The sequence below is a fragment of the Amblyomma mixtum genome, chromosome 5, assembly GCF_055824585.1.
Source record: "Amblyomma mixtum isolate Tamu chromosome 5, ASM5582458v1, whole genome shotgun sequence".
Taxonomy (NCBI): Eukaryota; Metazoa; Arthropoda; class Arachnida; order Ixodida; family Ixodidae; genus Amblyomma; species Amblyomma mixtum.
Genome location: NC_143016.1, coordinates 145,508,845 through 145,536,497, shown reverse-complemented (window position 1 = coordinate 145,536,497; position 27,653 = coordinate 145,508,845). Strand labels below are relative to the sequence as shown.

Sequence of the window (27,653 nt, the reverse complement as noted above, 5' to 3'; positions counted from 1 at the left end):
CAGCAGCTATTGTTGCATTTTCAGTGACACCAGAATACAGTACAATGAAACTCAAAGAATGCAACAGGTAGTGCAGGTATAGCGGTAACAATACTAAAATGTTGAAACATTTACAGACCACCTCGTTCTTCTACCCTTCTTGCCCACGACCGGTGCTGATCTTCGCAGACCTGCAGTGAGCTAGTAACGTTGGTGGGAGCCGCGAATGAAATATCCTTCTAAAGGTAGCAGAAGGCAATGACGCGTCGCGCGATCGTCTGCGAAATGCACCGAATTATTACACTCACCTGCATTACTTCCTTGTCCATTGTTTTATTACTTGGTATGAAAAAAAAACTCAAACTGTCTCCAACATTCTTCTTTCCGAATGCTTTCCCAGAACTTTGAACCGAGCCAGGGCTGTGGCATGTGTCAAGTTGCACGTCCGCGCCGAGGGTGCCGCCACGGTCGAAACGATTGCAGGGATCCTGGTATCGGCAGTAAACGCGGCTGCAGGTAAGCTTAATAGAAGTGAAATTTTTGACCACTATCAATAACAAAAACATGCTTATGAACTAAATTATAACCAGCTATAGGTATCAAAAATAAGATATCAAAGAAATTTGTTGCGAACATTACGCCGCAGGTAACGCGGCAGCAGACGACGCCCGGACAGCCGCTCAAGCGAAAACGGCGTCGGCGACGTTCGCACAGTAGCAGCGGCATTGGCGTCATGTCGCTCATGCACTGTTGCGCGAAGTGGTGCAGCGCATCTGGCCAGAACGGAGAACATTTCTTCAGTGCTCCTGTCGACCACAGGTATTTATGAATTCACTACCTATCGCACCCCTCTTTGCGTAACAAGTTTACAAAACTGTTAGTCACCTGTGGGCCTTTCTGACCGCTACAATTTGAAATTGCCAATGGAACAGATCGAATTTTCCCTGTACGGTTTACTGCAGCGGCTGTTTTTTGCGAAATGAGCTTGATGAGTACGTTTAAGGGTCATTAAAGCAAAATTAAGGGACAGTGCTGCAGTTTGAGATGGCCCAACGGTCATCTGCCTTTCATAAGCGTGGGACCATTTGCAACCTTGCTTTTCTCCCTCGCATTTCTGTGTTGGCATGTGCTTACTGCCCAACTTGTCTCGCTAACTTTAATCTCTTAAATTTTGGTGCCCTCAAAGTCTATTTTATATGTGGTTATTCTAACTGCTACACCGCAACGTCGCCAACGGAACAATTTTAATGCTCATTCCGGTTCAGTTTTTTTTACGGTGTTTAGCGATTGCATATTATTGCGTGCGTGTTCGTGCGTGTTTTCTGCAGCAGCGGTGCGCGCGTCGCATCTAAAATTATCGAGCTGGCCTGACTAACGCCAGTAGTTCAGAACACCGCGCTGAAAGTCGATTCCTATCCCCTGACATATCTCTTATCTCGTGCCTGGTACTTGACTGCTTTCGGGAAGTTCGCCTAATTCGTGTTTCCTTTCCCCGCATCGTTTCCGGCGGATGGTTGAAGGGAATGTAGCTTTGGGATATTCATGGGAGAGGCAGCGCCTTTTGCACGGAAAGGGGGGGGGGGGGGCAGGGACGCATCGTTTTTTTTTCGTAGGTGCCCATTTTCGAGGCAGCGCGTTTTGCACGGTGGGGAAGTGGGTGGGCATTTTTTTTTACTTCTTCAGGACCTAACTTTGTTGCCTCTTCCCCCTCACTTTTTTTTTCAAGAACAGTGTTTCCTGTTAATGTTCTGCCCAATGAAAGCACAAGGTGAAAACCTATGCTACTGGTTCATTGACCAGACCAGCTGTTCTCAATCTAGACTTCAAACTTGTGGGAAAGCTGCTTTCTGCCACAGCATAGTTGGCATAGCTACATTGGCGTGGTTTCCATGCAGGAATAAAAAAATTGGATCATGGGTGGCAGTCAGCCTGCAAATGTCTGGAGAAAAGTGCGAGTTATAATTTCTGTGGTAAGATTCAGCTTCAGTCTGCAGTGAAGCTCTGCCTCCATACCCATCCGCTGCGTGAAATTATGCTGCTCCCAAAAAGTACCTAAAGAAGAAAGTAGTTTTTGCTACCTGAACAAAAACAGATCACAAAATGAAATCGTACCCTCAAGAATTTTAAAGATTGTGGCTTGTTTAATACAGCCAGACATAAAAAAAAAATTATTTGGCTGTTTTTTCAGATTTTGAACTTGGCTGAAATATGCCAACAGGCCAGAAGTGCTTCACAGTCGGAAGGAAAACGCCCACAAGACCCACAGGCTCTGCTCAACATTTCACGAGGGATTGCTTCACTAGTGATGCCCGCACAAGGTTGACGCGTGGAGCAGTCCCTTCCATGAAGGTGCAGGAGCCTCGCCTGAGATCCTTGGTCCACCCGGGTAAGCAAAATTCCTCTCCCAGTAAATTAACAGCAGTCGCTGCACTAGGCGCCTCCGAAACTGTTTTTACGCACTTTATAATCCTTTGATCCAAGGGTTGGAGCAACGATGTGTTGTTGGGTGGAAGAAACCGAAAGCAGTGGCGAATCCATGCGCTTTCTCTTGAAGCATCGGGCTAGACACTGGTACATTCTGACTTCTGGCTTCTTTAAAACACGTCAATACTGCTGCCTCAATGTCCTGGGAATTCCCCAGTCGCAGCCGTTTTCTATTTGGAGCAAGCTGCGACTGCCGATGAAGGCTTATTATTTTCTCCCCTGCTTTTTTCCGCCGTACACTTGTTGAAGAATATCCACTTTTTCCTTAAGCGTGAACTGCCGTCGCTTGATCTTGACGATGGCGCCCGCAGAATTCATCGTCAGCACAGTAAACACGCAGCGGCGAGAAACAGCTAGGCCTCGCGTTCACAACGGCCGCACACAAAAAAAGAAAAGCGCGGAGGTAGTCACATGCACACCGTGGGAGAAAAGAAAACGGAGGAGAGACGAGCCAACTTCCGGTTGCGAGGCAGCTTCGGATTGGACTGGATTGTATCGGATGCCTGCCTTTGGCGATTAGCAGAGTTAGCGTACAGAGGCTAGAAGGTTTTCCTAGTGTCGCGACCGGGCCGGCGCAGCTGAAATAACTTGCTATGCTCAAGGTAGATGGCGCTGCCGCCCGCTGGCGTGCGGGCGGGCGCAAGAAGCCCCTATGGGTAGTGCTCGCTGGTTCAGTCGTTTGATCGTGTGTGGGTTGCTATCACTGCTTTGACAAGGCGTTAAAGTGTTAAAGACGGTGCAAACACTGGCGTAGGTTCTCTTCTCATTTAGATTCGACACGGACTAGCTGTAACACCGACAGTGTGCCGCGGCAGGAGCAAATGCAAGCGTCTCGTCGGGCCTCACCTACTGCGCCGTAAAGAAGCGTAAAAACGCATTTTGTACATGATACCGAAATGAGAAAAGGAAGCGGCACAAATTGCAGGGTGGAACGTCTTTATTACACAAGGTTCCATGACAACAATGTACTAACGCCTTTTTTTGTGCGAAGTGCCGTGTGCGAGGCTACTGACAGCGCCTCATTTTCAGCAACTTTTTCTTTTCTCGCTGCGCGCCGCGCTCTTTGTTTACCGACTTTACAAGGAAATGCATCCTAGTCAAGGCGTAAAACTTGACCACTTCTGTCGTAATTCGACGTCCATGCTCCGCGCAGCCCACACCTTGAAGCTCACGTCCCTGAAGAAAATGCAGATAGCTGACCATGCTATCTGCGTGTAGCTCATTGCGGCTGAAAAACACCGTAAATGCGTCCTCAAGCTTAGCTATGAGCTGTTCAATTGGCCTTGATGGATAAACTAAGCCTCCATGGTCAAAATTTCGAGTAAGTGAGGCATTGTTGTTTGACTCGGCTTGCAAAGGCGAAGTGCTGAAACAAGTTGCACATTCGGGGCAAGGAAATCTTTTAAGGATTTTTCTTACAACATACCCAGCTACATAAAAAATTAGTCTGCTGTCACTTTTTTTGTCTACACAGCCCTGATGATCGCTCAGGCTGCTGTGCTCCTCGAGCAGCTCTGCAGCAGAAGCCAAGTTTCTGCCATCCAGTAAATTATCGACAAGTTCAGTTATTTGTTCATTTTTTTCTTTGGGCACATCAGATGATTGCAAGAGGGCAGTCACGACTTCTGCAGGTACGTTTGCTCCTTTTGGAGGCTTTGCGAGGCTGTAGAAAGAAAGGTTGTTGATAATTATCAAAAACTGCCCCACAGTTGGATGATCATTGCAACCGAAGCACTGGCGCACAATCCCAAATACATTCTCCATCCTGTCTTGGCTTAGGTTTGCAGTCAACAAGTACTTGTATTGCAGCGACGTGGTCAGGTATTTTACAAGTGACAGTGTGCTTTGCAGCGTTACACGCAGCCCAAGGGCAGTTCCTGCACTTAAAAAGCCGCCACCATACTGTGCAGCATGTTCCTCCCATTCCTTGAGAAAAACAATGAGCTCATTCAAAAACTGTGCACTTCTTGAATCAGCACGAAGGCCTTTTGATGGGATTCTAGATGACATTATAAAAATTAGTCTTTCGATTAGTTTTACAAACCGTTCTGTCGGTTCGATGTTTCTGACGTTGTCCCTTTGCAAATGGTCCCGGTAAAAGAAAATGCCCTTTAGTACCTCCTGACTGAACAGCTGAAATGCAAGGTTTACTCGAATTTTTTCGAATGCGTTTGGATGCACATGTGATTGCGTGATGTGTGGCATCACCTTCAATGTCACAAATCGCCCGCGCGCACTTGCCAACTGGCTGGGCGAACGGCGCGGCTTGCGTAGCGCGCCAAAAGCCGCACGCCTGGCAGCTGCAGCGCCACCTACGCTGTGCATCCAAACCGGTTTCACAGGGGCCCCTTAAAACGGCGGCCGTTCACGACACTAGGAAAACCTTCTAGCCTCTGTAGTTAGCGTGTGCCTCTCGGGGAGTTGGCTCAGTTCTCCGGGGTAAGTTCGTAACAATGAGGTGCATTTATAATAGGTGGGCAAATAAATTATGCTCGTTATTCTGAAATGTTCGGTATTTTGAAATTCGTAGTAGTGAAATATTTTTACATTGAAAATATAGATATTTTGGCGGGGATTTTGAAAAAGTTCATAAATATGAAAAATTCGTTAATGTGAGGTTCTTAGTAACGAGATTATACTGTATTCATGTTAGTCTTCGCTGAGCAACGAAATGTGCTCATATATCTCCCTAGTTCTTTTGTCTCTGGACCGAGGTTGCAATGAGCCAGCTCGCTTGCACGCGTATACTTGTAATGAGGATGCCCGGTTGTTCTGAAAGCTTCTCGTATATATATATATCTGTATTCGCACCCATTAGCCATTCAGTACTTCTGTTATTTCTAGCTTCTCCTACTTGTCGCACCACTGTCGCCCCACATGCATGCTAACTGCTGAGTACAGATTTGAGTTGCTTCAAACCTTCATGATATATGCACCGAAAGGTTTCATCAGCAAGCAGCGTTTGCATCATTCGAAGGTTATTGCCCCTCTAAAGGTAGCACCTGCAATGCACATATCAATGCAAGAAATGTACTGCTTCTGAAGAAAACACTGAAGTGAAGAATAACAAAGTAATGCTACGCTTCCATTCTACATGTGCTGAAAATGTATGTCAACATAATTCACCTTCAACTAGCCAAACTTTCCACCTGACATGTGTTCCTTTTTCTTCACGGACAGGCTTTATGCCACTTTAATGAGGCCGCCCTCCTATACAGGTTCAAACCAATTGAAGTAGGAATATGTGTATATATTTACACGATATAGCAATATTTCATGAGTCGAAAACGAAACTAACAACACTGTCGGTGCCGTCTCTAGCCGAAGTCATTATCCGGTCTAACTAGCCATTTGTCTTCGCACGTTTTTGCGTCTGTGTTATCTGTGTGCTATCATTCTCCGTTTCTTTAATCAGCTAAATAGAGCATCATGCTTGCGTGCGTGAAACACCAGGCCCATTATCGGGCATTACTGCCGCTTCAGCTCATAAAAAAAACTTTGATCCTTTAAACGAGCTGGACTTGGACGCTGCTAAAAAAGTACAAGCCTTTTGGGCTAGCGAAGACGGCGCAGTAGAGGGCTACTACCCGGCCTTTGTCCTTGCGCTTGCTGGTGAGTAAATATTTTTTTATGGGAGTTTGGTAATAGCTGTTTGTTTTAAAGCACGCAGTTATGTTTGTTTGGGCCGTAGGCGATGTGCATATATAGATATTTCTTTCTTTTTGCGTCTGATGAATGGGGTACTTCAGTTTGGTGACTTTTCCATGATAGGAATTATTAGGAAATACAGTTAAAAGGATATAGACGCAAAATTTCGAATGCAAGCGAACAGTGATCTGTTTCATTGGCGTAAGAAGATGCCTTCTAACAAGTTGCAGTGGCAGGCTTTGGGTCGATGGAACATATTTTAAATTAATATGAATGTTGCCTGAGGAGCCGCGTGGCATTCCGATCTGGATGGGGTGACATCAAAGTGCATTTGCCTCAATTATTGTGACGTCATTGAACCCATTCGTTGATCACATGCAGTAACAACCAGTACTTGCCGATGACGCTTACGGTGCTAGGAATGTGGTAGTTCTGGTTGGCTGGTCGACTGTGACATCAAGGTGTACTTCATCGCTGGTTCGTACCCAAACTGCTGGTATAAAGTAGTTTGTAAATAGCTGTTAACGCTGCGCTTTGGAGTTTTGAGCTTATTTTCATAATTAGTAGGCCCATACACCTCTTTGCAAGCAAAAAAACAGACACCCCAAATCTGTCTGCACCCCTTCGAAAAACTACCACAAAGGTACAATTTTATCTGTGAATTTCTGTTGACGATTTCATGGTTTTTCCCACGTAACAGGGAAGGTGCATTTATATGCGTGACCATCCTAATGTTATCCAACTTTTAGACACTCTGGACTCCATGAGGCAGAAGCTGAAGTCTGCCAGAGAGCCTTTCCCGAGGCTATTGAATCCTACCCCCTGGTGCGCCGTGCAAGAAAAAGGCTTAGTGTTCAGTTTTGCTGTTTGACTTCTGATACATGGATAATTTCGTGTTGTCTCTGTAGCATTGATAAATTGCACAGGATGACGTGGGAGGAGGTGAAAAGGGGGAAGTTGCTTCCCAAAGCCAGACTGTCCTGTTGCCACGCACTCTTGTTGCTCTGACCGACTTGGCCTTATCTGGGGTGGTATTCTGCCGGTGTCGCCTTTTGCGACATGTCGCATATGGGCGGGGCCTAAAAAAGTGCTTACAGTTGCTCGAAGAAACGGGAAAAGCCGCTGGCACTTTCGTCTGCGGTGCATTCATTCACTCCGAGAAGCGACAATTTACCACTGCTGATTCACTAGCAGCAATAGTTTCGTATCTTTGATTAGTAGTTGTTAATTACAGCAGAGATGATTATTTTTTATTTAAAGCAACATAATGTTCATACTACAGTGAATTAGTGTTTACAATGCAAGATTGATGGCACTTATTTCAATTTATTATTCGTTTTACGAACGCGAGTGCGGTTTAAGCCGTGGAGAAAATGGCGCTTTCATGTCGGTGTCTGAAACATATGATTGACAACACGGAGGTGTTAAAGTTCAGTTGTATGCTTGTAAAAGTCGTCAAATTGCTTTAAATCCTCTTTGGCTTGTGCGGACACTGTTTCGTTGCACTAACGGGCATTAAAACGCCTTGAAGGGTCATGTAGCCGCGCGCGCAAGCGCTGCCAAGGCCATCTCGTCGCAGCGGGCAGCGTCTGCGCTTCGTCGTCTGTTTACGACGGTGCAAAGTAAGTTCGCATGGCGAGCGCCAGCCCGGCTCAGCAGACGGTAGTTATACTTATCGTGTTAAACTTGTTTGTAGGTATGGACGGTTATGGACTGCAATTGTTTTTGGCGTGGGACATCTCGTGCCAAGGTCATCTCGGCGCAACACGCGATGTCGCGCTACGTCGTGCGTTACATCGATGAAAAGTCAATTTCGGGTGACAAGCTGCATCCTGACTGAGCAGAAGGTACTAATGATTGCCGTATTAACCATTCTGCATGCACAAAGGTGTGTATTAGAGCTGTTCTTTTTGTGTACAATAACCTTCTTCAATGAGGGAGGGAATAATTTGCTTTCTACCACAATCCCTGTAAAATTATATGGTGTTATGCAGCCTAGCTTGCAGACGATTACTAAACATCGTTCAAAGGCGCCATGGCTTCACGGGCAAGTACATCTCAAATTACGCGGCAGCAAGAAGAGATTCTACTAAATTTTCTAGAGACCAACCCCCGTCTCGCAACAGCGGGGGGCGATTTGGATCCAAATTTTACAGTTGCAGAAAGGAATCGGTTGTGGTGCAGGCTGGCCGAGCTGCTAAATGCAGAAGGCCCGCCTGTCAGGTCAGTGAAGGAGTGGCGCCTGTGGTATACAAAATATGCCAGCCGCGCGAGGCGGGATGCTGGCTGGTTTTCCAGCGAAATGGGGTGAGTACTGGTGCATGTGTAACCGCTCAATGATTCCGTCGGTCGTTTGAAATGGTTGTGGTGACGCTTATCGCAGGGGTACTGGCGGTGGCCGGTTAGCGGGGCCCCGTAGTCGCCTCCTGGCCATCATTGGGCGATCGTTCGCGCCCAAGAGGCGGGCGCCTTTTATGGCCGCAGCAAGCGAGGGAAGCGTAAGTTCAGGTTTTATTTCGGAGAGCTTTGATCACAGTGGTGAATATATGTGCCTAGGAACAGGTGTGATGAAAACCGAAAAATTGCAATTTAATAGGGGCAGTCAGAAGTCGCGTAGTCTGTACATTTTGTTTTGTATCAGCGAATGTACTTATGCAACTGCTTGATATCCATACAGTAGAGGTCAAAACCCCAAGAAAGCAGTATGCATCAGTGCATGGTTTTTCTGGGAAAAGCACTGCAGAATTGAGTGCTGCGGAAGTAGGCACATTGATGCATAGCAGTGAGCCCACTACAGCTATTTTGAAATGCGAGCAACAGTGCGTAGAAAGGACAAAGGAATGTTTGTTGCAAGAGATGACTGTGGCATCGATAAGGCAATTTATTTTGCTACGTGCTTGGGAGGTTGTCTAGCCTAGCACTAACTTGACACAGAATAAACAAAACTACTTGAAAGGGGGGCGGAAGAGAGTGAGAAGTGGAAGTATGTATGCTACAACTGTGACGCCAAAAAGCATACACGAGATGGCAGCGAAGCATGAACGCACAGATTGTGTTGGGCTCCGATAAAATGCAATACCATAAAAGGAATCCTTCACCAGAGTACAAAGATGAGAGTACCTTGAGGGTGGGAAAAAAAAACAGACACCAAATTATGCGACATAGACAGAGTGTGGTCCATTTTCATAAGCTGAAAGTGTTCTGCCAGCACATTTGTAGCGCGGTAACTGCTCCTAACATTAACTGAATGGTAACAACTGCTCCTTTGCTTTTGTAACTTGTCTTTAAATGTTTTACTTTTTTGTTGTTTGCACAGAGTGATGGTAGTGTGCCTGTGGCCGCTGCTAATGGTTGCGGCCCAGTAGGCACAGACGCTGTGGCAGCCCCTCCCACTGCTGCTAGTGCGTGTGCCTCGGCTGCAGTGGCCGCAGGTAGCAGTGGGGTGTCCAGCCGTCCTGAGATGCACTCTGGCAGGAGTGCTCTGAGTCGTAAGTAATGTCATCATTCTGGCATGTTAATTACACATTTCGCAACAGTTCCTCGTATGTGTTCTCAACTTTGTAAGTGTGTAGTGCTGTGTGTACAACCTGAAGCTATGTACTCCCCGCAGGGAGGCGTCTGCAGCATGCAGACGTTGGTGAGTGGCGACACCACGGGGTTAACCCGAGCATCCGCAGGGACATCCCCGCAGGGGGATGATGGTAAACAATGCGTCACCACGGACCCGAGCATCCGCGCTTAGCCGTGCGTGGCATCGCCGTGTCCGGGGAAAAGGGGATCCTGGTGGTTGAGCCGATGCCGAGCGTTTGGACCCTTAAGGCCCCTCGGCAGAGGCAACACACCACTTTGGCCCCAGCTTCCTGTAGACGGCACCTCCGGCCTGACCCAACCGGAGGAAATCGGCAGTCGCCTTTTCCTGTCCTCCCCTCTATCTTTCACTTTCCTATTTCCTTTTTACAACTTTCCTGTATCCTCTTCCCTTCTTGGTTTTTTCCTCTTTTTCCTGGCGGCGAGGGTTAACCGTGTGTGACCAACTACCCTGAGTTGAGTCATATTAAGTTATAGTTAAGGTGTACAGCTGGCGTGGGCAGGACTTGCTTTCAAGTTCCTGTCGCGTCCCCTTGTTGGACTCCATGGTGGGTGGCTGGCACCATGACCGAAAAACATCAAATTTTTATGGCTCCCCCCCTTTCCAAACCTGATCGCTCTCTTAAAAGAGTGCGGAACGAGGCAGCAGACTTTTTTTCGAAAAAGAAACCTACATTCACAAAATTTCATGTAATCCACAGCAACTGTGACGAAAAGCAAGCCCGAATCATATCCCCATTCCTTGTTACCAAATGCTTAACAGATACCTTGGGGCCTGGCTATCATCTGGAGCATACAGAACATCACCAGTAGTTAGCCTTTACATTGAAACTAATGAAGCCGCTCTTGAGGATCGAAGAATCGCCCTTACATGCTCATATGTCTTAAAAATCCGTTTTCTTCCGAAACATCTCTGCCATCCAGTTGTCACCAAGTGCCCATCTAAAAGGTTATTCATCAACAAACCACATTCTATGAGACCATTACTGCTGCGCTTTGAAGATAAATGTGAAGAGCTAACAGTACTAGATGCCCTACCGAATATTGCACAAAGGAATGAATATTTACCACCATGGTACAGCCTGCCTTCAGTATGTGACCTCACAATGACACATTTAGATAAAAAGCAAACGCCAAAAGAGTACATATTACAGGAATTCTTTGCACTACAAGAAAAGTATGACACTTACATTGAATTTTATACCGATGGCTCAAAAACAGAAAGTCACGTTGGAAGTGCAGTAATCCAAGGAAAAAACAAACAGATAATGCGACTACCAGAATGCGCATCGGTTTTTACTGCTGAGTGTTTGCCATCTTTGTAGCTGTGGAAAAAATAGTAAGAGAGAATATCAAAAATAGCATCATTTACACCGATTCCCTGAGTATGCTCAAAGCACTGCACTCCAGAAATGCTGCTGAACCCATAATAGGTAACATCATACATAACATTGTTAAAATCACAAAACAAAAACATAACATTAAATTCTGCTGGGTTCCTAGCCATGTTGGAATCGTAGGTAATGAGAAAGCAGATGTATGCGCTGCACAAGCCCGGAATGGCCAAATAAAGCAAGTGAACATACCGCACAGGGATTGCTTAAAGTTTATCAACAGTAAACTCAGAAATAAGTGGCAGGCCGCATGGCAAGATCACGTAAATAACAAATTACATTCTGTGAAACCAATTTTAGGGGAATGGCAATCATGTAGGCATCAAGAACGTTTTACGGAAGTTATTTTATGTCGGCTCCGGATTGGACACACCCACCTCACGCACAACTTTCTGCTAGCTAAACAAAACAAACCTCTCTGTGAAATGTGTGGTGCTGAACTCACAGTGAACCACATTTTAATTTCATGCATAAAACTAGAAGAACTAAGAAAGAAATATTTCACAACATTTTACAGGGAAAGCATCCCATTACACCCCATGCTACTCTTAGGTGATCGAGCACTGGTTGACATTTCATGTATTTTTAGGTTTCTCAAGGAAGCCAACGTTTTAAACAAACTCTAAGTATTTTTAAAAAGCTTCACCATTAACAAAAACTCTAACCTTGTGTTTGGCGCATCATAGCCTCAGTTGCTTTTGCACCATAAAAATCAATATAACTAACTAACTAACTAACTAGCATCCACCTTTACGTTGAACACAGTCAACTCCTGGCTGTTATGAGTCGTCAACTCCCAGTGACAGGCGACGAACTGGCTTGCTCATTATTATTGCCATGTTAGTAACATTAATAATCATGTAAGCGCAATAAAAAATTTTTCAGGCGCTTACAGATATTTCAGGCAGTTCTTTCACACAATGCTTAGCTAAAGAAGACTGTTATTTGTGAAATTTTCATTCGATAAAACTCATTAGTAGGTCAGAACAATCTTGGCCATGGGCAACTATGAAAGGTTTTCGAAAAAAGGTGTTGCTTTTGATAAATAATGCTCGCATAAGACACCGAAGAAAAGCTGCATTTAGACTATAAAAGTAACGAAACTAATAGTTTCAGCTCAGATAAGTTCGCCGCCGCGGTGGCCCAGTGGTTATGGTGCTCTACTGCTGACCCGAAGGACGCGGGTTCGATCCCGGCTGCGGCAGTCGAATTTCGATGGAGGCGAAATTCTAGAGGCCCGTGTACTGTGCGATGTCAGTGCACGTTAAAGAACCCCAGGTGGTCGATCTTTCTGGATCCCTTCACTACGGTGTCTCTCATAGCCTGAGTCGGTTTGGGACCAACCAACCAGTTATCGATGACACCTATCTGGAGACGACCAGCTTGAGAGATGGCAGTGCCATGGCTTCATGAACATTTAACAACTTTGCGCAGCAGCTATTGTTGCATTTTCAGTGACACCAGAATACGGTTCAATGGCACTCAAAGAATGCAACAGGTAGCGCAGGTATGGCGGTAACAATACTAAAATGTTGAAACATTTACAGACCACCTCGTTCTTCTACCCTTCTTGCCCACGACCGGTGCTGACCTTCGCAGACCTGCAGTGAGCTAGTAACATTGGTGGGAGCCGCGAATGAAATATCCTGCTAAAGGTAGCAGAAGGCAATGACGGTTCACGCGATCGTCTGCGAAATGCACCGAATTTATTACACTCACCTGCATTACTTCCTTGTCCATTGTTTTATTACTTGGTATGAAAAAAAACTCAAACTGTCTCCAACATTCTTCTTTCCGAATGCTTTCCCAGAACTTTGAACCGAGCCAGGGCTGTGGCATGTTGTGTGTTGCACGTCCGCGCCGAGGGTGCCGCCACGGTCGAAACGGTTGCAGCGAGCCTGGTATCGGCGGTAAACGCGGCTGCAGGTAAGCTTAATAGAAGTGAAATTTTTTGACCGCTATCAATAACAAAAACATGCTTATGAACTAAATTATAACCAGCTATAGGTATCAAAAATAAGATATCAAAGAAATTTGTTGCGAACATTACGCCGCAGGTAACGCGGCAGCAGACGACCCCCGTACAGCCGCGCAAGCGAAATCGGCGACGTTCGCACTGCAGCAGCGTCATTGGCGTCATGTCGCATATGTACTGTCGTGCGAAGTGGTGCAGCGCAACCGGCCAGAACGAAGAACATTTCTTCAGTGCTCCTGTCGACCACAGGTATTTATGAATTCACTGCCTATCGTACCCCTCTTTGCATAACAAGTTTACAAAACCGTTAGTCACCTGTGGGCCTTTGTGACCGCTACAATTTGAAATTGCCAATGGAACAGATCGAATTTTCCCTGTACGGTTTACTGCAGCGGCTGTTTTTTGCGAAATGAGCTTGATGAGTACGTTTAAGGGTCATTAAAGCAAAATTAAGGGACGGTGCTGGAGTTTGAGATGGCCCTGTGGTCAGTTGCCTCTCATAAGCGTGGGACCATTTGCTACCTTGCTTTTCTTGCTCGCATTTCTGTGTTGGCATGTGCTTACTGCCCGACGTGTCTCGTTAACTTTAATCTCTTAAATTTTGGTGCCCTCAAAGTCTATTTTATGTATGGTTATTCTAACTGCTACAATGCAACGTCGCCAGCGGAACAATTTTAATGCTCATTCTGGTTCAGTTTTTTTACGGTGTTTAGCGATTGCATATTATCACGTGCGTGTTGGTGCGTAGTTTCAGCAGCAGCGATGCGCGTGTCGCATCTAAAATTATCTAGCTGGCCTGACTAACACCAGTAGTTCGGAACACTGCGCTGAATAAAGTCGATTCCCATCCCCTGACGTATCTCTTATCTCGTGCGTGGTCCTTGACTGCTTTCGGGAATTTCGCCTAGTTCGTGTTCCCTTTCCCCGCGTCGTTTCCGGCGGATGGTTGAAAGGAATGTAGCTTTGGGATATTCACAAGAGAGGCGGCGCCTTTTGCATGGAAAGGGGGGGGGAGCATCTTATTTTTTCGTAGGTGGCCATTTTCGAGGCAGTGCGTTTTGCACGCTGGGGAAGTGGGGGGGGGGGGCATTTTTTTTTACTTCTTCAGGACCCAACTTTGTTGCCTCTTCCCCCCTCACTTTTTTTTTTGAAAGGACAGTGTTTCCTGTTAATGTTCTGCACAGTGAAAGCACAAGGTGACAACCTATGCCTACTGGTTCATGGACCAGCTGTTCTCAATCTAGACTTAAACTTGTGGGAAAGCTGCTTTCTGCCACAGCATAGTTGCCATAGCTACCTTGGCGTGGGTTCCATGCAGGAATAAAAAAAAATGGATCATGGGTGGTGGTCAGCCTGCAAATGTCTGGAGAAAAATGCGTTATAATTTCTGTGGTAAGATTCAGCTTCAGTCTGCATTGAAGCTGTGCCTCCATACCCATCCGCTGTGTGAAATTATGCTCCTCCCAAAAAGTGCTTAAACTAAAAAGTAGTTTTTGCTACCTAAACCAAAAACAGATCACAAAATGAAATCGTACCCTCAATAATTTTAAAGATTGTGGCTTGTTTAATACAGCCAGACATAAAAAAAATATTATTTTGGCTGTTTTTTTTCAGATTTTCAACTTGGCTGAAATATGCCAACAGGCCAGAACTGCTTCACAGTCAGAAGCAAAACGCCCACAAGACCTACAGGCTCTGCTCAAAACACTTCACGAGGGATTGCTTCACTAGTGATGCCTGCACAAGGTTGATGCGTGGAGCAGTCCCTTCCATGAAGGTGCAGGAGCCTCGCCTAAGAGTCTTAGTCCACCCGGGTAAGCAAAATTCCTCTCCCAGTAAATTCTTCTCAAGCTTGATCCTCCAATATATCTTCTGTCTCTTTTTATTGCAGATTTCGATGAGAAAGGTGCGGCACAAGGTGAGGCACTTTCTTCAGAAGAATTCATCCTGTAAATCTAAGATAAAAGGAAAGCGGGGCCATTCATAGAGGGCAACAGCAAGCATAACTTGCCGAGCACAAAACTTTCCTACTTCCATGTCCTGTCACCATTGCTTCAGTTACGTCAGACTGCAGTGATGTAGTACCATGCTGTAGCTTATATTTCTCTAAACTGTTTTGACAGTTAAGTGCTCGACCATGCACCCCTGCAGCAGTTTGGAAAGCTATTCTGACAGCTCTGTGTTTATATTCTTGTCATTGATATTTGCTGTTCATTGGAATGAATCAAGGGCAAAGTGCGGAATTCACTGTGACAGTTGTGGTAAATTCTAATAATGTAGCAGTTTGGGCTTGTTGGAAGCACGGCATACAAAGTAGCACAACAGCACGCAGAGTCAAGTACGAACAAACACAAACACATAAGCACTAACTGCGAGTAGTTTATTGTGAACCACAAGGTGGTAAATATACATTGAATGGCCACATATTGCACAGGCATTGGAGGTGAACATTTTAGTGGTTTCTTAGACAAACAAATTCTTTTGATATATAGGCCACCAGGTGGTTTAGCGATGCACATGTCACTTAAGCTATCTTATTTCTACCTGAATGATTTCTTGAGTAAGTTCCCACGCATTAATAGTGGTGACACTGCATGCTTCAAAAAAAAGTTTGCGCTTCGATTTGCATTTTCTGCAATGCACACCATGCATTTACGGCCTCGTGGTTTCCAATGAACTTTGTATGTCGTGGTATATTCATCTGGCAAAATGTTCCTTTATAATTAAGGTTCTTACAAACTTGCAAAACCGCTTTAAGCCGAATTTAGGATCACACAAATTCAGAGGAAGCGTTGCGAACAGAACACCACTGCTAGATTGTGTATTGAGCAGAAGCTGCTGCTATGCAGAGCTTGACCGGTGATCTTTTTTTTCCTTCTTCACAGAGGTATTGGTTCCACTGCAGCATCGCAGTCCACTGCTGCACCAGTGGAAATCTTGCTTGGCCACGGTAAGACTTCCTGCATTCTTACATAGGAAAGCATCCCTACGCATTCACTACACTAGTTGGTTTGTTTTCCTTGGAAGTACCTTCGTGGTATCTCTATTTCAGACTACTGTCCCAGACCACCAATGTATGCGTCAGGGACAATCGTTGGCGCAGATTTCGCCGTCCATGGCACAGGTAAGTGCACTAAGTGGGGTTCTGTTTTAGATTAATGCTTTGAGGTGCAGAATTTTCCGTTTGGTTGAGGCCAATACTTTAATGGGGCATTACTTCTTGGTGAAGATTTATAACACGCGCGATCCTCGCGTAAGGTACTGAGAACTGTCTTCACACAGCAAAATACGCGTGTTATTACCTTACTGATTGATTTGTTTAAATTGGGAGCAGCTAAGTAGTGCTTCAATTGCAGGCTACCAGCACACTACTGGTGCCCCGCAGTTGGCAGCTGCTGCGACTACTACCCCTCCCCTCCTTGGCGACGAAGGTGTCTGTAGTGAACTGTTACACCAGTGATAATCTACGAAAATTGAAAAGTTAGCTGCGGCACTATTGCTACAGCATTGCACATAGCTAGCACTATGCAGTCGTATCAGTGCGCACTAATGTCGCAGGTGTTCAATAATTAGCCAGGTCACACATCGTGCTATACTACCACTTCAAACGCCAGAAATTCATTTGAAAGAGAAGAAACAAGTTTTAACTTTATGGTTACCGAGTAGTATTTCATGTCTTTTACTGTGAAGCTATGTTTGAAGGCATTGTTTGTGTGGTGGACATCTATCTCTGTTTTCTGTAGAGCATTTTATATACATGGCACTTTTTCGTTCAGGTCAATGAGCACATTGAATACCCTTCTCAGGCAGACATAGTGAAACTTGGTTCACTAGCTTGTTACTCATCATTCAGATATATGCTTCAAATCTAGCCTAGGAAAGTGAACCTAAGCTGTAAAATACCTGGTTTCAAGCGTTTGTGGTCACTGAGTTTTTCATTCTTTGACAGGTGCTACCCAAACCGTGGCCATCAGAGTGCTCACACCAGCACCACGAGAATCAACTGATTACGGTAGGTTCTCCAAGAAAACATGAGAACTCATTGCAAAATACAACCTCCTATCTACACTGAAAACAATGGACCAGTAACCTTGATAATTTCATGGTGGGCATCGACGGGCCCATAATAGTAGAACCCCGCTGTTACGTTCCTCACTGCTGCGTTTTCCCGGCTGTTACGTCGTTTTCTTTGGGTCCCGGCATAGCTTCCATAGGATCCAATGTATTGGGAACCCCGCTGTTACGTCGTAGCCGAGGAAACGATCCCGCATGATACGTCGCAACCGGGCTCCCCGAACCCAACCGGGCAATGCGCGCCAACCGGCATTTTGATTTTTGACGAGTCTTGGCCAGGCTTGGCTACCGAACTGGCTGCAAGAAGCCGCACGCGAGTTGGAGAGGCCGCCACTAGATGGCTATCTGCCTCTCACGCCGAACGCCGCGATCTTTATCGTGGGAGGTGGTGAGGAGGAGGCGCGCGGCTGCGGTCGCTTATCAGCGCGTCTTTTCTTTCACTCTTTCTTTTTATCTTTTAACTCTCCTCTATCTGCAAGTGACAGCGGTGGTGGCTCGGCTGGAGCCAGTCGGCAGGGCCCGTGCAATTTCCTTTTCATCCTTCTCAGTCGGGACAACATCATTATAGGGTGTATGCACGAAAGCCGGCGGCGCGGTGCATTGTGGGTGAGCGGCCATCTTTTAGTACTCCTTAGCAGACGCCCGCTGCAGTCGATCCGCACCCGCTACTGCTGCACGCTGCCACGGTGCGCGTATAAATGTGATAACCGCTCCAGTGACGCTCTACAAGTTGCCTGTTCGCCAAGACAATGGCTTCAGTTCTTGAAGATTATGCAGCAACGTTATCCGAAGTTGACAGACAACGTTACGAGGACAAGACAAAAGCGATCGGCATGGACCCATTCACGATGCCTGCGAGCGACTGCGTCAAAGACATTGACTTGTGGCCATGCGTGGATGGTTCAGACATCTACGAATTCTTGGTTCTGAGGACCAGCTTCACGACGCGTAAACAACTGAAGTCGCGGAAGGCACTGGAGGCCCATAATTTTGTGACGAGCGGCTGGGTGCACGAGCCGTCTGTGAAGGTGGTGTCGGCCGATACCGTAATCATGATAACAAAGGTAAGAAGGCGGCTTCTTTTGCATCAATAACATGTGCTGATTGCGCCTTTTATTCGCAGGTAAACCACTCGCAGAGCCTCAACCAGGCTCCGCTTACAGTGTGGGTGCTGGCCAAGAGCGACGGCGACATAAACGCTGCGCACTGCACTTGCATGGCAGGGAACGGCGAGGCCTGCGCTCATGTTGCCGCCGTTCTTTTCTTCATAGAGTACGGTGTGCGTGCGCGGCAAGAGCGTTCTTGCACCGACAGCGCGAATGCCTGGCTTCCAGCCCACGTGCGAAAAGTGCAAGTGCGGCCCATTGCGGCCATGGATTTCGCGTCCAGTGCGCTGAAGAAACGTCGGCTTGACTGTGAAGGCACCTCAGCTTGTGCGCCCAGTGTGACCGGGCGTACTAGGGCCTCTGCTCCAACCAAAGAAGAGTGGAACGGCTTCTTCGACGATCTTTTAAAGTCCGGACATCGGCCAGTTGTGACTACCACGGATCCTATGTACAGTGACATGTATGTGCCTGCGGCAAGAGCCTGCAGTGGTGCAGACCTGCGTCGACTGTACGCCCGCAGTGCACAGAGCTTGTCATACGACCAGCTATTACAACACTGCAGTGATGTTTACAGCAAGCTGCAGATTAGTAATGATGCAGTCAGCAGCATAGAGGCAAGGACTAGGCAACAGTCGATGAGTCCTCGGTGGTTCGCATACAGGGCTGGCCGTATCACAGCATCAACATTGTACGACATCTGTCATACAAGACTGGAGGTGCCTTCAATCAGCTTACTGAAGCGCATTTGCTACCCACATGAAAACAAGGCGTCATCACCTGCTCTTAGGTATGGCCGGCAAAATGAATCAAATGCACTCGGAGAGTACAAACTGACTGCCGCACAGTTTCACCAGCAAGTACAGTTTAAGGAGGCAGGGCTGCTAGTTTCACAAGACCACATTTACCTTGGTGCCACTCCTGACATGCTGGTAGAATGTGCATGCTGTGGTGAGGGCCTAGTTGAAGTGAAGTGTCCCTGGAAAGTCAGGGATGGGAACTTATGTGACCTCCTGTGGGATGCAAACAGCTGTGTCGTCCAATGTGATGGTGCACTTCAGCTGAAAAGTAATCACCGGTACCATTACCAAGTTCAGCTCCAGATGTTTGTGTGGCAGAGAACTTACTGTGACTTTGTGTTGTGGAACAAGAATGAAATGAGCGTGCAAAGGGTGAAGGCGGATTTTTCTTTTGTTGTACCTTTATTGGCAACAGCAGAGAAATTTTTCTGCAAGGTGCTTCTGCTTGAGCTGGTAGGGCGTTGGTATACAAGGCAAGAGGAAAATCGACCTCCAACACTGGGTCAGTCTGCTGCAGCCTCAACTGCTAACATGCCTCAGGACAAACTGGATCAGTCCGCTGCAGCCTCAACTGCTGACATGCCTCAGGCCACACAAACCCAAAACCTGCCGAAGAGGACTGAAGGCACTGATAGTACGGAGTACTGCATATGCAAGGGACCAGAGAAAGGCAAAATGATTGCCTGTGATGGCTCGAACTGCCCCATTACGTGGTTCCATTTTAAGTGCATAGGTATTACAAGAGCACCAAAGGCTGAACAATGGTTTTGTCAGTTTTGCAAGCAGTGAGGCCTGCCTCACTTTTGGGAAGTGCAATGTGTATATACAAATTATGCATCTCAATAATCCTGTCCATATTTCTTATTATGTATATAGTATTTGTGTATATTACCTCTCCCCCTATCCTCTTTTCCTGTCCCGTAACCTCTTTCATTTCATTTCTCCATTCTGCCTGCTATCCTTTATTTCCGCTGCCCCAGCTCAGGTGCTTCAGTACCGATGGCAGATGCTGGGGCAAGCAAAAACCTTTTCTTCCTTTTTATTTTTATTTATTAAACTACTACTACAATAAATACGTGCAAATGAACTGGTCGTATTTGGCAGTAATTTTAGTTCAGTGCAACATCGAGCGATGCTGGCCCATACCCTCTTTCTAGGGAATTGCCACAGCTAAGTCAAAAACACATTAGACCTGAGTACAGAAGTTTCTGTGTGCGCAACTTCCCCATCCAAGTTTTACAAGTTTGATCTCTACCTACGACAAACTGCATGCACCTTATTTTTGTCATGTAAACTGACTAAAGACGACTGTTTTGGATTTTAGAAACCTATTTTTGGCAACTGTGTCAGATATAAGTCGCACATTCTTTGCCAGGACCATCTTTGACTTCTGAGGTTAGACAGTACAGCAACGTAGCCTGCAGGAGCATAGCCACCCTTTAATCAAATGGCACTACAGAGTTGCAAAGATTTGTAAGGGCACAACAAACACGAGCAATTTTGTCTATTTGGCATTCCCCGTGCTCATTTGCTTTCAGGGCTTCAACAGGAAGGCTCCCTTTCAATATGGTGAACTTGTTTCTCACCATTCCTATCACTCTCTCCACGTGAATTCTTACATTTGCTATCTCTCTTGTCCGCTCAATGTCACTGCTACTCAACTGTCTTTTTCCTTTAGTGAAAGCAGGTATAGCCAGTGATGCATGGCACAAACCCACACTTTCCGCTATCAGGAAACCCCTGTCGGCTAGCACAACATCCCCGTATTCAAGCAGGTTCAGTACCCCACATTCCTCTGTTATGGCTTTGTCACTGGCTCGACCACCAAATGCCTGTGACAGAAACGTAACTGAACCCTGTGGACATATCCCTAACAGAAATTTCACGGTATTATTGTGTTTGTATGCCGACCATGTCTCTGCTCGAGGCAGGTACGAGCTTGGTCGATCAATGAACACTTCAAAGCAGTCCAATATCACGCGTACTTTCAGGCCAAAGTTCTCCACAAAGGCCATTGGCATTGTTTTCATGATTTCTTCCTTTTCTGGCCAACGCACCAGTGGTCCAAGTCTGTCAAAACATACATCCAACCACCTCTCAAAAATTCTTGAAGCTGTCGACTGTGCGATGACAAAGCGATAGGCAAGATCCTGGAATGGGCAGCCTAGCCGCATTCGCATTAGAAATAACACCATTTCTTGGAACTGGGTCAGTGAGTGCTTCCTAGAGTATGAAATGTGGCCTTTCAAAAGATCAAATACACGAAGTAACATTACAAATGTAGGAAGTCCGGTGTAGAAGGCAACCTTCCCGTCGTTTCCCTCAAGACCTTCCTCAGTGAAAGTCTGTGACCGAAGAGCTCCCTGGCATTCATCCAGTTGTCGTTGACAGGTTGAGAGTTTGTCCTCTAGTTCGGTGACATCTGTTGTTGCCATATCTGTCTGGCTAGCAGCATCTGCAAGAAAAGAAAAAAGTGCGGGAAATAAGTTTCCTGACCTACAATAACACATATCTGACCATGTGGCATGTGCAGCCTTTCCAAGTGATGAATAATAATGGAAGGCTGCCACAGAATCATCTCAAAACAAAATGGCACTAAATAGCCAGAAAAATCAGGCTTGTCAGGCTGGTCCAAATAAACAGCTTTGCATACCAATTCGTGGCTCCACACTCTTGTCAGGCTCAGCTTCATTCACATGTGGAGAGCTTTCCATGTCCATGGAAATTCCATTGGTAGCTCCTGCATCAAGCTCATGTGCAGGGCTGTCTGCACCTTTGGAAGCATCTGTGATGAAAGACACCTGTAGCAATGCTACTTCCACAGCATCATGACAAAGGAAAGGGACGGTGGTTTGTCCTTACCGGGAGCAAATGATCGGCGTTGCGCGCATGCGTTTTGGCGGTTATATCGCTCGTTGTTCGCCGAAATGGTCCCATAACCTAAACACTGTGATGGGGCCCAGTCGGGGTTGCAGTCGTCGAAGAGGTCCGACGGCCGACCTGAAACAAACCAGTAAAAAAGCGCCAACATTCACTGAAACGAAGTATGCATGATACCCGAGGCCAACCATACTTTATTTAAATAGAGGCAAACGTAGTTGCATGGAGCGCTGTTAGCGCTGATCGCTAGAAGTGCCAAGCTTCTGTAAACACTGGCAAAATCAAAAGGCTAGCTAGGTGCTACAACATTACGCCAGAAACGTTCTTTTAATGGTTATGCAGAATCACGTACCTGACAAGAAGTGCCGCGAACAAACCCAGTATTTATCCGGGTTGTCGTCTATTCCGCGCCTGTTGATGCGCGCGATCCATTCACGACGCCTCCGCTTGCACAGCTCCTTTGTTTTTTCGCATTCTCGACTGCGCACTTTCGGGATCTTGAAAAACCCACAGTCCTTCTCATTCGTCTTGAGCTTCTTGGCCTTGGTCTGGGTGCGGCTCGAGCACCCCACAACGGCGCAGTAAACCATGGTGACCCGCTATACACGCTTCGCGTCGTAGCGGCGGCAGCGACTGTGGCTGGCGTCTGCTAAGGAGTACTAAAAGATGGCCGCTCACCCACAATGCACCGCGCCGCCGGCTTTCGTGCATACACCCTATTGTGCTTTGATGGCGTGATAGCGTTGAGGAAGGGGCTTTCCCTTGAGGAAAAGCTGGACGTACTAAACGCAGTCGACAGGCAGCCAGGGCGGCTTACGCGGAGCAGCGCGGTGAGCAGCCTACGAACATTTCAGTGCTTGACGCTGTGCACAACGTCGCTTCAGCGTGGACTGCAGTGAGCGCGTGAACTGCACAGCACTGCTGCGTGCGTGCGGTGTGGCCGCACCGCAAAGCGACGCTGACAGCAATGCGGCCTTTGCTATTGAGAAACGCGTTGTTCTTTCCTGCGAGCGAAAGAAACTGCAATCCACCATTCTCGATTTTTTAAAGTCCTAGGGTCAATTTGCGGAAATTAATTGTTTCAAGTCAAAGCTGCACTCTTTTCATTAATTTTCGGTGCTTTCCTCACTTGCGTTTTCCCGGCTGTTACGTTTTTTTTTCCCGGTCCGGTGAAAAACGTATGAACGGGGTTCTACTGTAGTGGGTAAGTTGTGCCCGACCGCAAAAAAATATACATATATTTCCGTTTTTTTTTCCATTTGCCTAACTCAAATACTCCATGAAAATGTACACATTGTTGAGGCGCAGTTGGGTAAAAAGCCAAGCTGTGTAATGTCAAAACAAAACATGCAGTTAAAAGCCCACATTTAGTGGATTTGTTCTCAAAGTTCTTAATTTACTGATAGAACAACATGTATAGAGCGATCGTGATGTCAATTGTATCTTAGCAGTGTTTACATGAATGCGACTTGTCTGAACTTTCTGGTGTATGGTACGAGGGAAATGCATCAGGACAGCATACATATTGCGTTAAGCGAAAGAGCTACTACTGGGGCTAGTTGGAAATACATCCTTGAGGGTATTAGGAAGCGCCAGCAAAAATACAGAGGGACGAACATGTGAGTGCTTCGTCGTGTGTGTGTGTGTCCTGCATTTTGCTAGCACTAACCTATGCCCAGCCAGTTGAGGATAGATCAAGAAGGGCAAGCAGAGTGCAGCAGTGAATGGAAACAGGTGGCGTGCAGCTAGTTGGATTGCCTCCCAACACCTGCACTGGATAGAGCACTTCCCAAACGAAGATAAAAACAGCCTACGCAGAAGGTTGGTGCAGCTTGCCCCTCCGCAGCCTGCACTGGACATGGCGCCACTAGACTTGATGTGGTGCATGTAAATGATGGCGCAACAGCTGAACAAGATACACAAGGTAATATAATGCGCCATGGTCGCATTTCTGTAAATATTGCTTATGTGTCCTCGAAAACTCCCTCAGACAACTGTTAATAGGAAAGCCATTACTTTGTAAGGGCTGTTGGTTTCTTTCATTATTTCATGAAATCTTGCATATTCTGTGTTCGAGTTCTCTTTTGCCAACTGTATTTTCTATGGTTGGGAATTTGTGGTCCCTTTCACGGGAAAATTCTCAGATAAGGACAAAGGATAAAATTCCCCTGTGAATGGTCATTTCTGTCTGAAGAACAGTATAAGTCATGCCTCGTTAAAAGAGGCACTTTCGCTTCATAGAAAGGGTTCCATAAAGTGCCCCTTTCATAATAATGAATCATAAAAAAAACTAAAGGCAATATCTTTACAGAAAAAACATTTAATGGTTGCACACCGCTTCTATGCATAGTAGCAGACCATGAAGTGAGTATTGGGAAATCTTAGTAGCTCGAGGAGCAATAATCTGCTCGCTATTATCCCGAAAATCGTGTGGTATATGTTGAAGCCTGTTTTGGTGGCATAGTAGCGTTTGAGGCACATGATAGTGCTTCTTGGTGTGTTGAAGTATCTGCTACTACGACTGTTCAGATACCAAGGGCTCTGCGCTCACTCGCCTCAGGGCAGCTGAATGTGGTTTTCAGTGCAGCACACAGAATTTCGTTTACACAGTCACCCGTGCAATGCAGCAAATGGTAAGGCGTGTTGACCGGGCACCAAGCCACTGTAAAGCATAAAACCATGGACACACAAAAAGGCCATTACAACGACATTTGCTCATTCGCTGCTTTCCGCCCGGTTTCTGCTCTCAAATTATAAGCGGTAGAACAACATGTAGAGGCATTCAGGACTTTGTTCTCATTGCTGTCCATATGAAAGGTGCAAAAACACATGGAGAGCAAGTGGGCTCCATGCATTTTTAACCTGTTTGTTGTCCACGCAGTGGTTTTTATAAAGCGACGCGTAAATGCATTGAAAAAGTTTGGTCACCAGTAAAGCTGTCTATATCAGAGCGGTCATATTAATGGGGCACGACAGCATTCATCATTTCGCACAAAAAACGACATGGCAGCATGTGGTGACCCATTAGTAGCCCTGTGACTACACACTAATCGTGATTTTGTGTGGGATGTAGGTTTCTCTATGAGGCTGACAAAAAATATTTCTTTTCTTTCTTTTATATTTTTTCAGCTGAAGCTCGTCCTAGCGGCCTCAGTAGTGCCATAGAGGACAGCGCTGCACGGCCAGTGGCGACACCAGCGCCGGAAACACCGAAAAGGTTCAAACCAATTGAAGTAGGAAAATCTATATATATTTACACGATATAGCAAAATACCATGACTCGAAACCGAAACTAACAACACTGTCGGTGTTGTCTCTAGCCGAAGTCGTAATCCGGTCTAACTAGCCATTTGACTTTGCACGTTTTTGCGTCTATGTTATCTGTGTGCTATCATTCTCTGTTTCTTTAATCAGCTATATAGAGCATCATGCTTGCGTGCGTGAAATACCAGGACTATTATCGGGCGATACTGCTGGTTCGGCTCATAAAAATTGGATTGGAAAACATTTATTCCGTCAAAAATGCAGATTCAGACTGTCTGCGCTAGATTGCCACCAAACCATGGCTGGCGGAAGGTTCGCTCGTCAGTTTCAGAATTCGCTGTGCCGCATTCGAGATTCTGATCCCCGCAAAACTACGGACGGCCAATTTGGAATCCGAGAAGATCGTTTAAAAAACTTCGATCCGTTAAACGAGCTGGACTTCGACGCTGGTAAAAAAGTGCAAGCCTTTTGGGCTAGCGAAGACGGCGCAGTAGAGGGCTACTACCCGGCCTTTGACCTTGGGCTTGCTGGTGAGTATTTTTTATGGGAGTTTGGTATAGCCGTATGTTTTAAAGCACACAGTTATGTTTGGGCCGTAGGCGATGTGCATAGGTAGATTTTTCTTCTTTTTTTTGCGTCTCATGAATGGGGTACTTGAGTTTGGTGGCTTTTCCATGATAGGAATTATAGGAAATACAGTTAAAAGGATACAGACACAAAATTTCGAACGCAAGCGAACAGTGATCTATTGTTTCATTGGCGTAAGAAGATGCCTTCTAACAAGTTGCAGTTGCAGGCTTTGGGTCGATGGAACATATTTTAAAGTAATATGAATGTTACCTGAGGAGCCACATGGCATTCCGATCTGGATCGGGTGACGTCAAAGTGCATTTGCCCCAATTATTGTGACGTCATTGAACCCATTGGTTGATCTTGCCGGTGACGCTGACGGTGCTAGGAACGTGGTAGTTCTGGTTGGCTGGTCGACTGAGATCAAGGTGCACTTCAGCGCTGGCACTGGTTCATACCCAAACTGCTGGTACAAAATTGTTTGTAAATAGCCGTTAACGCTGCGCTTTAGAGCTTTGAGCTTATTTTCATAATTAGTTGGCCCATACACCTCTTTGAAAGCAAAAAACAGACACCCCAATACTGTCTGTCTGCACCCCTTTAAAAAAGTACCACAAAGCTACAATTTTATCTGTGAATTTCTGTTGACAATTCCATCTGTGAGCACCTCTTTAAAAATCTACCACAAAGGTACAATTTTATCTGTGAATTTCTGTTGGCGATTCCATGGTTTTTCCCACGTAACAGGGAAGGTGCATTTATATGCGTGACCATCCTAATGTTATCCAATTTTAGACACTGTGGACTCCATGAGGCAGAAGCTGAAGTCTGCCAGAGAGCCTTTCCCGAGGCTATTGAATCCTACCCCCCTGTGCACCATGCAAGAAAAGGGTTAGTGTTCAGTTTTGCTGTTTGACTTCTTATACATGGATAATTTCGTGTTGTCTCTGTAGCATCGATAAATTGCACAGGATGATGTAGGAGGAGGTGAAAAGGGGGAAGTTGCTTCCCAAAAAGCCAGACTGTCCTGTTGCCACACACCCTTGTTGCTCTGACCGACTTGGCCTTATCTCCTCGCTTGATAATATATTTGCTGTGTTTATGGATCATAAAAGTAATATCATGTCGATGGTGAAGAGCAAAAAAGCTGCCAAAATTTTCAACTCTGCTCCTGGACAGGAGGATTGCACACACATGATAAAACGCTTCGTTTGAGAAGTGCGGTCATGTTGGACTGCAAGAAGCCTGTGCTGTGCCATGAAACGGTGAAGGCACAGTCACGCTCCTGCTGCAGCATAACTCTAAGCAAAGTGGCTGCACCCATCCAAAAATGATTGCTGTGACCAGTGGCCTGCTTTTTCACCCGGGCTTTCCCTAACAGTTTGTTCAGTCGGAGCATGTTTGAGTGTGCTAACATCATGACGCAGGAGCACAGGCATGTACCAATTTTTAAATGCTGCGGCCTTTAAGTTTGTAAGAAAAAAAGAGCTGGTACGGGGGATATTCACGAAAACAATCAAATTGGACACTTGCAGCATTCTCTTTGTTGCATGAAAAAATTTGCATTAATGTTCATGGTATGAGGTTTTGCTTATTTGTATTTGTTACACATTAAGTTAGTTTGTGTGTTAAAAAAAAAGCGATGGTCTATTTGGCATTATTAGGCCAGATGTAAATCAGTTGCGCTAGCACCGAGGTTTCAGGCTTCAGACAATGATCATGAAGAAAATTATAAATGTGGAAACGGGCTGGCCAGGCTTAAGATGTACGTAAGTTGACCTGGCCACTTGTGTGATTGATTTTTTTTTCTCTTCTTTTCTCCTTCAGCTTCTTTCACTGCCATTTAATAAGGTGTGCAGCATATCACAAGTGCTTTTCTTCTTGTAGTATGAAC

The 27,653-nt window shown here is 46.0% G+C and overlaps 3 protein-coding genes across 10 annotated transcripts; 1 reads left to right on the top strand and 2 right to left on the bottom strand.

Moving 5' to 3' along the window:
• The first annotated feature begins 636 nt into the window (after positions 1 to 636).
• On the top strand, positions 637 to 26,546 carry LOC149343997 (uncharacterized). 8 transcript variants are annotated; one of them, XR_016283166.1, is made up of 8 exons: positions 671 to 798; positions 2,168 to 2,365; positions 6,861 to 6,957; positions 7,808 to 7,958; positions 9,428 to 9,599; positions 12,904 to 13,019; positions 13,151 to 13,317; positions 14,683 to 14,812. XR_016283166.1 is itself a non-coding variant. In XM_089546124.1 (7 exons), the coding sequence occupies exons 1-7, from the start codon at positions 713 to 715 to the stop codon at positions 25,189 to 25,191; spliced, it is 648 nt and encodes a 215-aa protein (XP_089402250.1). In that variant the 5' UTR covers positions 637 to 712; the 3' UTR covers positions 25,192 to 26,546. The 8 variants fall into 8 exon arrangements, 2 of the variants coding, with proteins under 2 accessions (XP_089402250.1, XP_089402248.1); XM_089546124.1 differs by lacking the exons at positions 2,168 to 2,365; positions 6,861 to 6,957; positions 7,808 to 7,958; ... (1 more) ...; positions 12,904 to 13,019; positions 13,151 to 13,317 and adding exons at positions 14,960 to 14,986; positions 15,956 to 16,018; positions 16,121 to 16,192; positions 17,018 to 17,080; positions 25,055 to 26,546 and having other exon boundaries at positions 637 to 798; positions 14,683 to 14,882; XR_016283171.1 differs by lacking the exons at positions 12,904 to 13,019; positions 13,151 to 13,317; positions 14,683 to 14,812 and adding an exon at positions 8,495 to 8,609 and having other exon boundaries at positions 6,884 to 7,733; positions 9,428 to 9,567.
• LOC149343999 (uncharacterized) lies at positions 20,460 to 21,851 on the bottom strand. Its single transcript, XM_089546121.1, has 2 exons — positions 21,699 to 21,851; positions 20,460 to 21,500 (listed from the first exon to the last, which is right to left on the bottom strand). The coding sequence occupies exons 1-2, from the start codon at positions 21,763 to 21,765 to the stop codon at positions 20,485 to 20,487; spliced, it is 1,083 nt and encodes a 360-aa protein (XP_089402247.1). The 5' UTR covers positions 21,766 to 21,851; the 3' UTR covers positions 20,460 to 20,484.
• On the bottom strand, positions 21,858 to 22,587 carry LOC149343998 (uncharacterized). The gene is made up of 2 exons (XM_089542793.1): positions 22,278 to 22,587; positions 21,858 to 22,045 (listed from the first exon to the last, which is right to left on the bottom strand). The coding sequence occupies exons 1-2, from the start codon at positions 22,513 to 22,515 to the stop codon at positions 21,858 to 21,860; spliced, it is 426 nt and encodes a 141-aa protein (XP_089398919.1). The 5' UTR covers positions 22,516 to 22,587.
• Positions 26,547 to 27,653: the final 1,107 nt, after the last annotated feature.